Raw genomic sequence first — 12,003 nt, forward strand, 5'->3', positions numbered from 1 at the left:
AATTATGTAGTTTTCCGGTTTTAGTACTATTTTAACCCCTTTGTGTGTTTGCACTGGCAATGCATTTTTTTGTTTTAAAGAAAAATTTATCTGCTGGTAGTGTATATGGCTTTTTGCCAGAAAAAGGATAATTACTCCTTTTATTTAATGCAGGAAGACAAATAGTCCTTTTGCTTTTCACTCATAGAATTCTAAAGCTTCTTTAGATGGTGTAAGGAGAAGTCTTACTGGTTTTGTGTCTACTTAAATAATCCATTAAATGCTCACTGCTCTTTGGGAGGAAAAATATTTTGATTTTGAAAACTGTAGATTTACTAAAAGTAATATCAGCAGGAATGTGAAAAGAAGGATTAAGTGACTTAAACACCCACATTTTTAAAACATTCAGAAATAATAATTTCCAAGTGTTGACTGCTTTGTTATCCTTGTGGAGATTTGTGGCTGACTAAGAGTTTTAAATATTTTTATGGAATAGCCAGTTGAAGGGTGATGTAAATATTGGAACCCTAAAAGGTGTTCCCTAAACACAGGTGGGTTTTATATCTCAATATTTCAGTGATTCCTGCCTTGTTAGATTTAAAATTTGAAGGAGAGTAACATGTACATGATTTTTTTTTTCATTTATATTTGTCTTTCTATTTAATCAGAATTAGAAAGGAGGTTGCAGAAAATATCCCCACATCTGTGCTGTATCTGTTTAAAAGCAACACAATCACAGATTCACAGACTGCTTGATGTTATAAGGGACCTCAGGTGTCGTCTATGCCACCTGCAGGGCCACCTAGAGCCAGTTGCCCAGAACTTTCTGGTGCTGATTTGGTTTGGGGGTTTTTTTGTTTTCTGTTTTGTCTTGTTTGTTTGGGGGTTTTATTTGTTTTGGTTTTTTGTTTGTTTGAGTATGATTTATTTGTTTTGGTCCCTAAAAACAACACTGAAAGTGCATCTACCATGTCTCTCTGCTTAATTTCACTTGCCAGCTTTTCCTTTTTTGCTTCATTGAGGGTGGTGAAAAAGGCTTTTCTTTTAGGGCCATCCTGCGTACAAGTTCATTTCTCTCCTTTTATTTGTGGAGTACCCATAATGTAAAATTATCTTTCTCAAGGTAAGGCAAAGATCCTGCTGTGTGTTTGGACCTTGCTGCTGTGGTTTTTCTATGTTGTTCTGCTACACAGCAATGCACATACAGTTTTGAAGAAATCCCTTCAGTAGGATTGCCTGTTTGATGGGACATCCCATTATTTCCAGATGAATATATATCGCTTCAGTCACCTGCAGAATACTGCTTCATTTTTTACTTTTTCTCCCCCCAACACATTGTTGTGTTATACTGTTCACATTCTCACATTTGGAAATTCCAACTGTCCTTTCCCATTTTTAATCCTGATCACGGAACTGAAGCCGAGTCGAGTCTTAGTTGGTCTCCTAAAGCACTGTAACTTACACAGTTGTACTGTCTGAGAGTCCTTGTAACCATTGAACCTCTTGGCTGATTTCAGACAGCAGTGAGAGTTGTTTCAAGTCGCTGTATTTTTTATGAAAATGAGTGGCCCATTTAAAGACAAATGATCATTAAATCTCTCAAATGGGAAAGACTGAGGTATGAGCTCAGCTATTATTAAACATCAGAGAACTGGGGATGGGAGGAGAAGAGTTACAAGTACTCTGAAAGAAGAAAAAGGCTAATATTCGTGCATACCTTTTTATTTGATATCAGAAATCCAATTAGAAAGCAAAATCCTGTAAAGTCAGGCTTTATTCTTCCTCTTCAATTGGTTGCTTCTTTTTGAGGTGGTAAGAGTTAGTGAAGTGGCTCTTTCCTCATCTGCTTTTATGTAAGAATTGGCAACAACTAAGAAAAATATCTGATGGTAATTTCTGTTTCTGGTAGGCACTTGATGTTGAAAAATAAGAGACTCACAATATGAGATTCCAGAGCAGTTTGCATGTTTCTCTTTGTCTTCAGTGACATTGAGGGGAATGTGCTATCATGGATATTGGTGAGAAAGCGATTGGATTGTCATCTTTGTTCTTTTGCTCCTGCTCTTACTTTCAGGAAGGTCTTAACTGTAATGAACACTCCCAGCATTGACTTTATTGTGCACAGAACCCATCATCAGGCTTCAACAGTGTGGGAGTAGTGATAATGCCATGAGGTGTGGCTACAAACACCCACTCACCAGTTTAGTTTTACACAGACAAAGGGTATCTCCAGTTTGGTTTTCCAGGATGTGTGCTGAGGAGTGAAGGAGAGGAGATGATTAGCCATTGATGGAGTCTAATAAAATGCATTGCAGTTACAATGGCAGCAGGCAGAATGTGGTGTTTGAGGAAGTGGGAGTAGGTGGTAACTGCTCCCTGAGGAGTTGTGAAACATGGGACACCCTAGAGTCACTTCTGGGTCCATATACTTGTGTGAAGTTTTATTACCTTGAGGATCTGCAGGTTTTTCTAATACACTGGTTTTATACAGTTTTTCATGTGGGTTACCAGTACCCAAACATTATTGGCTTTTTTTGTTATAGGAAGTTCAGAGTTAAATGCAACAAATATCTGAGGGAAAGTTGCAGTGTAATTTAAGGTGGGATGAAGTGGAACAAAAGTAGCTGAACCAATTCTAATAGTAAATTAATGCCAAATAAGAAAGGGGAAGGGAAGCTGTTGCTCTTTCTCTTTTCCTGCTCAAGGATATGTCCTGCCCTCTGAGTTAGGTTGGTTCTTGTGCCAAATCCCACAGTGTCAAGTCAGAAGTTAGCTCACTGGGAAGCAAAAAGATTTCTAGTTTTGAGATTTTATGTGTGCTGGGGAGTGGGGTTGGTCATGTTTGTGTCATGTGTCTTTTTCATGTCTGTCCCTTCCTGCTCTTAGTTCATTTTTTAGTCGTGTTTATGAGTTGCATTGACTTTCTGGAGAAGGCCAGTGAACCCCCAAAATGGCTCAAAGTAGGCAGCAGGAGCTCAGGTCTCAGAATAAGACAGAGAAGGAGAATGGAGTGTCCTGTTGTCCTTTGATAAAGTAACTGGTTCAAGCTGTGTTATGCAACTTCATCCTACCCATACCTAAGGAAGTTCAGCAACATTTTGAGAAATTTCTGGATTTTGAATAGGTTTTTATCTTGATTATTGAATATTTGTCTTCCCTGACTTTAACAGGGTAGGATCCTGCTACTCTTAGATTTCTTGTGGTTTATTTGCAGTTTAATTATAGCTTGCATCTAAGTAACACTATATCTGCAAATGCTTAATGAGCAATTAAACTTCACTAAACCCACTATACAGAATATTATTTTTTGTGAGCTATTCTTGTCAGTGCTTCTTATTGCCTTAATGTTTTGCACTTCATAAATCTCATAACCTAATATTAATCACTATATTAAGAATGGGGGGGAACATGATGGGACTGTGTTTCTACAGAAGTGAAGCACACAATCTCAAATAGTATCTCTGAAAATGTTCGTTTTCCTACAAATAACTTTTGTCTAAATTGACACAGATTTTAAAACCTGGTAAGCAATAAAACACAGGATTTTTTTTTTTAGAACGTACCATGTACCGATCTACTGAAGCCTGTTTCTGAAGTTAAGGAAGTTTGGCTTCCTTTCTGAAGCCCTTGATATTCAAGAGTGGGTGTTTTATTGCTCCCCTGAGATAAATTCTTTAGAAAGATTGACGGGGGGGAGAGGAAAAAAACCATGACAACCTTTTTAGTTCATTATATGACCATGAATTAACTTGGAGTAAGGAATATTTTTGGCAGTATTGCATAGTTAGTTATTTTTATTCATTACCCTGTCTTTAAAATGAGAATATTTGGTTGGGGGAGAAATATTTAAAGTTTGTGTTTTGTTTCCTAAGTTGATTTTTCAGTTGGAGAGAAAACAAAAAAGGATGATGAAGAATTTTAAGTCCTAATAAAAGCAATCTCAGGATTTATCTCGTCAGGAAGGGCTTGTAATATGTTATTAGAAATTACAATTTATTTTTATTTTTATTTGTTTTTTTTTTCTTTCCCCCCAGGTGATTCATGGCAGGGGACGTGGAAGGGTTTAGCTCCTCCATCCATGACACCAGTGTCTCTGCAGGATTCAGAGCACTGTATGAGGAGGGATTGCTTCTTGATGTCACACTTGTCATTGAAGACCACCAATTTCAGGCCCATAAAGCACTACTTGCCACCCAGAGTGATTACTTCAGGATTATGTTCACTGCTGACATGCGAGAACGAGATCAGGACAAAATCCATTTGAAAGGTCTGACAGCTACAGGCTTCAGTCATGTCCTCCAATTCATGTACTATGGAACTATTGAACTGAGTATGAACACTGTTCATGAAATCCTTCAGGCTGCCATGTATGTCCAGCTTATAGAGGTGGTAAAGTTTTGCTGCTCTTTTCTCTTAGCTAAAATCTGCTTAGAAAACTGTGCAGAAATTATGAGACTTCTGGATGATTTTGGTGTAAACATCGAAGGAGTCAGGGAAAAGTTGGATTCCTTTCTGCTAGAGAATTTTGTGCCACTCATGTCCAGACCTGACTTCCTTTCATATCTGAGCTTTGAGAAGCTCATGTCTTACTTGGATAATGATCACCTGAGCAGGTTTCCAGAGATAGAGCTGTATGAAGCTGTTCAGGCCTGGCTGCGCCATGATAGAAGACGCTGGAGGCATACGGACACCATCATTCAGAACATCAGGTTTTGTTTGATGACACCATCCAGTGTTTTTGAGAAGGTTGGTGCATTTGAAAAGCAATAGGCAGGATTCATCATTTAGCTAGGGCAGCATGCCTTTAAATAGGTAAGATTCCCAAAGCTATGACAAGGAACAAAATGATAGCATTTATTTTGCTAATAAAGAAAAGCATAGAAGGCAAACATCTAAAAGTATTGTCTTTGATTATTAGACAATAACACCTACAGTGGCTGCTGAACAGGTAGGTTTGCAGTATATGTTTATACGTGACTTTATATGGAAAAGACATTTTGAAATAAGGGCACTTGTATTGAATTTGACTTCAAACATTCGTAACTTTTCCAAAAGTTGCTTTTGCTTTCCAGAGGCTTTAGACCTGCACATAATATGTAGGGTGTATGTTATGATAATTGTTATCAATATAATAAAAAATAGTGACTGTAGATCTTATGTGGCTTAAGTACAGGGGAGGGTTATTTACAAATGAAAAATAGTATGTTCTCTTAAATCTGCGGAGAGTTTTTGTTGTTGTTGTATCTTCAGTGCTTGTGCTGTTACACAGCAGTTAGAAGTAAGTCCTGATCCTCCAAAGTTACACATACATTTGGTAGTACACAAGACATAATACAAAAGTTATTGATGGTATCAAATGTATTGATTTACTTTAAATATCAGATTACTCTTTGTAACAGGTGATCTTATAGTTCAACTGTTCATTGTATGTAGAAAGAGTTAAAACAGAACTCACTTTTTCTACTCTTCTGTTGAAAAGACAAAAAAATTCTTATTTTCTAGTTCTTGTGAATCTCTGAATATTTGTTAACAGTAGAGGATTATAGTACTTTGTAAGCAGTTCTCTTACAGGGCAGTAACCATGTTCAGGTTAGGAATTACTTAATCTGTGTGCTCTAACAATGTTAATTTTGTGTGATAAGATACAACTTCAACTTCTGTATTTTTCATGTCAGCAAATTAATAGGAGTTCAGACCCCATGCTTTTGTTGTGCTTCTTACCTATGAATCTCCCATATATTTTTACTTTAGTATCTAGTGAATATACAGACAAGGTTGTATTGGTTTTGGTGGTTTTAAGTGCCACTGGTACATCCAAGCAGTAATTCTTATACATATTTGTATTTCAGGTTATAAGAGCTATTAATTACTTCAGACTGGTGAATTTTTATAGTTTGGATTTTTTCCTCTGTGTGTGAATTGAGTATAGGAAGTAATAATACATAAAATATATTTATGATGCTATACTAGGCTATAGACATAAACAAAATAAATAACTAAATGTATTTTAGAACATTAATGTTTATATTGGGTTAAAACATTTTTAACTAGTAAGAGCTGAACTCTGCGGAATACTGTGTAGTGTCTTGTTTTAAATAGCACTTTAGCATATTATTACATCATTTAAGCCCTTCAGTAATAAAACTTAGAGAATTCACAACATATTTTTTTGAGGTTAATCTAATAGGGCAGGATTTGTGTGAGTCTGCTTCAGCACTAAGAGTTTTGGGGATACAAGCTCCAGCACCAAGCTGTCTTCATTTAAATTTCTTAAGTGCAGGTGAAAATTTATGTTGGTCTTCAGCATTATATTTGGGTATAACTTCTGGAGCTGTTTTTGATATCAGTGGTATAAATCCTGCATGCAGTGCTTCTCATGTTTTATCTTGACAGTTACCAAATGGCCTAATAGGTACACCTTCAGGAGAGAAGTTGTTTTCAGCATCCCAGATTACATACCTACATGTAAAAGCTTTATCAGTAAATACCCTTTCTGTTAATTGTATGTGGGAGCAGAGAAAAGCCAGTGCAGATTATGGAGAGGGACAACTCAGCAAAGGGAAGCAGAGCTAATTATGTCATTTGTTACTGCAGCTAGGAATACATTTGTGTTTTACCCTGGCTAGAGAGTATTAAGTTATCCAGCATGACAAGTGACAAAGGACAACTGCAGTTGGAGCCAACATCAGAATATAGAACACTTTATTTTTTTAAATAAAATAGCATGTCTGTTCACTGTTCTGGCAGTAACCCGGGGAGAGCCTCTTTGTTTGTGTAGAATGGGGAAGTAGTGGTAAAACTGTGTTTTTTGGAAATCAAGATCCACGAACAGAATTCACGCTTTTCCTGAAGCCAGAAGGTACTAAATGCCTCCAAGAGTATATACTGATACAGTCTGAGGCTGACTCTTCCAGTTCAGCAAACTCTGTGTTTGCTATATACTGGCTGGCTTGTCATATGTACTTTTATGTAATCTTTCTAATACACATTTCTCAGATGCCTGTCATTGTAGTATATAAATAACATATATAACTTAACTTTGCAAGTTACAGTAAGGACTCTTTTGGCCTCTTGAGCCTTTCTGTTCCTTACATCTTTTTCTTGGAGAGGTGTACAATTTTAAATTTAGGTCAGTGACTCTAGATTAATACCTGGAAGTTGATGTGCATTTAGAGTGCACAAGTGAAGGTACAGCCTGTTTGCTTACTGCAAACTGTCCTGAAAGAATGGTTTCTGAAGTATGAATAGATACTCCTTTTGTTCCTCAACCCTTAATGTACATGCAGACATATGAGGGAAAATGGAAAGATAAATCAAGTAAGGATTTAGGAAATAGTTGGAAAGTAAAGGAAAAGTGTATGGGGAAAAGCACACATTTCATTATCCATGTTGCACTTCCTTTTTTCTGAAACATATCCATGGCTCTGTAGATCTTGAGGAAGTTTGGAGACAGGAGTGCCTTTCATCTGGATCAGTGACTTAGTTAATCTCTGGTTAATGGAGACAACCATGTAATGATTTCCTTGATATATACTGTTTAAGGTCCATTTAGTTTCTGTGTACTACTCAGATTGAAATGTTGTTTCAAAATATCTGTGCTTAAAATTCAAAGGGTTCTTCTTTTTATGTCCAGTGTGCAAGGTTTGTCATGACTGGTCCATGCTGATTTATAAATTGCAAGCTTAAATAAAAAATTTACTAGTCACTAGGTTCATCAGGTTCACCTCTTCTGCTGTAGAGGAAGGATGAATAGCATGTTATCTCTAAGTATCTGCTGTCCTGGGCCTAGAAAATAGTAACTTTTGAGACGATGTCATTGTAACTTTGTTATTGTGACATTGTCTTTTATAAATGTGTTGAATATCTTTTTTTCTCTTTTACCTCCATGTCTGGTAGTACATGTGTATCTACTCACTATAACTTTGTTAGCTGAGGTAACTTTGTTTGCTGAAGCTTAGAATACAAAGTGTGTGATGGATGAGCTTAGTGGGTTCCTCTTAAATAGGTGCAGTGCTTGATATTTTGTATGCTAAGGTTGTTGCTGACTGGGGTGGATTTGCTAGCAGTATTTATTATGTGCTGAGCTTCTTGATTGTGGTGTATAGAGTGTTGACTCCACTCTGATTTGAGAGATTAGATTGAGTTGGACTCCAGCTTGATTTTGATAATTTCTCTTTCCAGTTTCTAAAAGGGAACAGCCAACTAATCAATTTGAGGGCATTGTCCTGGCTGCACAGTGGCTGTGCCTTTCTATGGTTAGGCTGAAAACACTTAAGTGATTTGTAGCACTTGCAGATTAGCCCTTCAAAGCCTTTTACTGGTACTGACCAGTTCTCATACTGGCTTATAATTGTGATTAGAATAGGGCCAAAGATAAGTGAATGTGAGAATGTTAAGGATCCTTGTTAGTAGAGTTTACAGAACTTTAGTTTTGATTCCAGTTAATATCTAATAAAATAAGTTGTTGGGTTTTTTTTCAAGTAGGACTAAGAATTTGGTCTTCAGAAGTCTGATAGAGATGCCATCATTGTTCATTGGAAAGGTGGGGCGTTGCTTCTGTACTCCTAGTACCTGAGTTTGCATCACTTAGACATTCAGAATTAGCAGTTTTAGAAAACTTAAGCACAGTAAGTTGTAATGAAAGAACTGTTTTAAAGGTTCTGTGACTGGAGATGGTAAAGTCACATATGAGCCATCCAGGTTTTACTGTGGTTTTCTTTTTGTTTGTTTTGGAGTTTGTTTTTTTTTACCAGCTCTGCAGAAGGAAATAAGTTGATATTCACCACATATAATAACATACTAAAATTTAGTTAGCAGGTGCACAAATAGTAGATGTTTAATTTGGACAGTTAAAAAACCCCTTTCTTTCTGTTTTTGAATGCTTTTTCTTACAAACCTAAGTAACAAGAATACAAATAGATCTATAGCTGTAAATGGTCGTATGAGGAATTTTTTTTTTTAAAGCTATATACTGAAGTCAAATGTGTTACAGAACATTTACCTTGCATTTCATTGCTCTTCCTGCAGTTTATTAATTGGTGTAATTGTTTTTGGGGTGGTGGAAATTGATGAACATAATATGGGATATGTCTGGTCTGCTGTGGGGATCACTTTTCAAATTAGAAATTAATGGCTTAATTTTTTGTTTTACTTCTTCATATAATATAAGTGGAAGATTCTGATAATTCCATAGCTGTTACAACTAGAAAAGCATGCATTGCAATACAGCAGAAAAATAGGCAATGATTAATAGCTGCATTAATTTGGAAAGCCAGCAGTTTTTGTTGAATGTTTCACTGATTTAAAATGAAGAAGAGAAAATGCATTAAAGCTCAAATATACTGTAACTGGAGGGATGGTGGTGATTTTGGTATTGACTGCCTGGGTGGTGAGTAGAGGGGTGGATGTTTTTAATTATTTTTACATCTTTTATTATGGAATGACACATTTGATTTTTTTTATGCTGTTTCCAGTCTGTGTAGCTAAAAATCTGACTGTGAACCACTGTAACTGATAGATGATACATTGAGATAGTTCTCATTCTCCATCTCTGGAGATCTTGAGGAAACTCTTACATTAGGGCTGTGTCCTAGCATAGTCTCTTCAAAAAGGTTTTCTCCAGAAAATTAAAGAGAAAGAATTGAAAAGAATGTAAAGAATGTAAAAAAAAAGTTGCATGAGCAAGGCTTTAACACTTGGATTAAAATTCCTTTCTTTACAGTAGGACTAGGGTTGATAAGGAAGTCTAGCTTAAACTGCCTTTGAGACCCTTCGGCAAAATAACAGAAAGATTTTTCTTTAAACTTTGAAAATGCTTTGAAGCATTTATATATTTTTATCAATTCAGAGTTGATGATGTACTCTTTAGGTATGCACACTTGTTTTACTTCAGCGTTCATGACAATTAATGTACATTTCCATCTGTTTTGCAGAAATCTGTGTGTTCTGCTTGAAGTGTTGGTAATTATGGAGACATTCCTTCCAGAGCTTCTCCATTTGAACTTAACAGGAAAACTGGTCTGTTGATAAGCACTTAGATATTTGCTGATAAGCTACTTGTTGCTACGTACAGGTAGTGGCAGAACCTACTTTTGAAAGCTGAGGGCTTTCCTTCTGCATGTTTTGGGTGTCAAATAGAAATTTCCACAAAAGGCCATGTTGCTTTCATCTGCTGACATGCACAGCTTACAGTTGTTTTAAATACCAAACTACCTGCATTTTAATGCTTCTCTTTTTTGGTTATACACACAAGTAATGAAAATTACTGTAAAATTATTTGAAACTGTAGGCGGAGAGTTTTCCTTACTGTGGGCTCAACAGGGCTTTCAGATAATTCTGGAATATTTCACAGTGTGTGACTGAAAGTGGGCCAAGTGACCTACATTTGCTTTGTTTTCATTTGCATCAAGCAAGTGTGAGCAGTCTGTACTTTCTTGTAGGCATATCCTGACATTCATCGTAGACCATCCTTTGAAGCCTCAGCAGAGGTACTGCACCTGTATGGCAGAGGTTCTGCTGGTGAAAGGTGGATGGCTAAAAACAGGGATATTTTTCCTCCACAGCCAAGTCTAGGAGTGCTCCAATTAATTACCTTTTCTTACTAGAACTGAGGTAATCCATCACTCTTGTTTTGTGGAATTTTTTCCTGCATATTGTAAGATTTGCTAGTGCTTGTGTGTTTTCATGTTCAACCCTTTAAACTTGTGCTTGTGGAAGCTTCCCCATGGACTTCAGTCACAGAGGGGTGTAATAACTGGGAGTTGCATTTGCTCCTTGATGCCTTTTTCGTTTAAGGTAAGAGCTTGAGGCTTTGCTTTGACATAAGTGCCTTTGTCAAGATAAACAGTAGTGAACTAATAGATTGATTCCCTGATCTTGAGAGTCTGTCTCTGGAATTAGAGATACTCCTTGTTTCCTTTGGCATACTCTCATGGGATGAGATTTAGGCTATGGGAAGGAGTAGAGTGGTGAGAATACAGGCTTATTTTAATACCAGTTTCTGGCTGGCATTTTAATTTCTAGATCTAATGAAAGAGTTGTAAATGTTGAGGGAGAATGAAAAATATTTTCCATCTCTGCCAGGTTTTACTGGTATGCTTCATATTGTAAGCATGTTGATCCTGTTGTTTTCCATAATTATCCAAGAAAACCTGAACTGCATATAGGTGGAACAAAGATATTTTGTATTTTTATTCCAAAGATGATAGCTCCGGTTTGGGAATACCTGAAGTAGTCCTGCTGTTTTAGAATTTGAAAGTTCCTTTCCTTTTAAGGATGAAGTAGCCCAGCCATGATTCTTTGGTATTTTGTCTTCCTTTTTCATTTTTTGTAACCTTTATATGTTACCATTTTTCTGTGCTGTGGTTTTCCCTGCCAGCATATTTTCTGTAATTTATGTTCAGTCTTTTCAGTCAGGCAAGGTATATGGTTTATTCTAACAAATACCATATGAGCAGATCTTTTCTATGAGCAGATCTTTCTGCAAATAAAGAATATATCATGATATATTCTTTATTTGCAGCAAGAAAATAGAGCTGTTGTTCCCAGAAGAGTTGGGCTTACTGTGGGTGTTCTGTACCATACCTGAGTAAACCTTTTTGGTCCAAAAATCACTTCTGGTAAAAACAGTAGAAAGAAGTTGGACATTGCTGGAAGAATAATATATTTGATCTGCATGTGACCATCCTCTTTTTTTTTCAGACATAAGTTGAACTTGTCAAAATTAAGTGGAGGAAAGAAAAAGTGTAAATAAAAACATCAGGTCATTGTCACTCTTAAGCTGTATATTGCTTTACAATAGTAGGTTGAGCTATACATTGCTTTACAATAGTAGGTTACTATTCTGTTTTTGGGGGTTTTTTAATCTGGTGTGTAAAACTATCTCAGAAACCATGCAAATTATGCTCAATAACATTTCGAAAGATTTTTTTTAAAATATTCTTTGACAGCAGAGTGTGTTAATTATTATACAAGGAAGAGATGATTAACAGAAGGCTAACAAAATTTTAATAGGACTTGTTTATG

The 12,003-nt window shown here is 36.3% G+C and overlaps 1 protein-coding gene across 6 annotated transcripts in view; it reads left to right on the top strand.

Moving 5' to 3' along the window:
• The window catches only part of KLHL15 (kelch like family member 15), a 29,008-nt gene that overhangs the window by 8,831 nt on the left and 8,174 nt on the right, over positions 1–12,003 (top strand). For 5 of the 6 annotated variants that reach the window (XM_085050416.1, XM_085050405.1, XM_085050396.1 and 2 more), the window contains one exon: positions 4,014–4,725. In XM_085050416.1, the coding sequence (XP_084906542.1) occupies positions 4,021–4,725 (705 nt within the window). In that variant the 5' untranslated portion in view covers positions 4,014–4,020. Of the gene's footprint in view, positions 1–1,856; positions 1,998–4,013; positions 4,726–12,003 lie in introns of those variants that run through there. The other variant, XM_085050442.1, reaches the window with a different exon arrangement.

Source organism: Lichenostomus cassidix, chromosome 1 (genome assembly GCF_008360975.1).
Source record: "Lichenostomus cassidix isolate B80296 chromosome 1, HeHo_3.0, whole genome shotgun sequence".
Taxonomy (NCBI): domain Eukaryota; kingdom Metazoa; phylum Chordata; class Aves; order Passeriformes; family Meliphagidae; genus Lichenostomus; species Lichenostomus cassidix.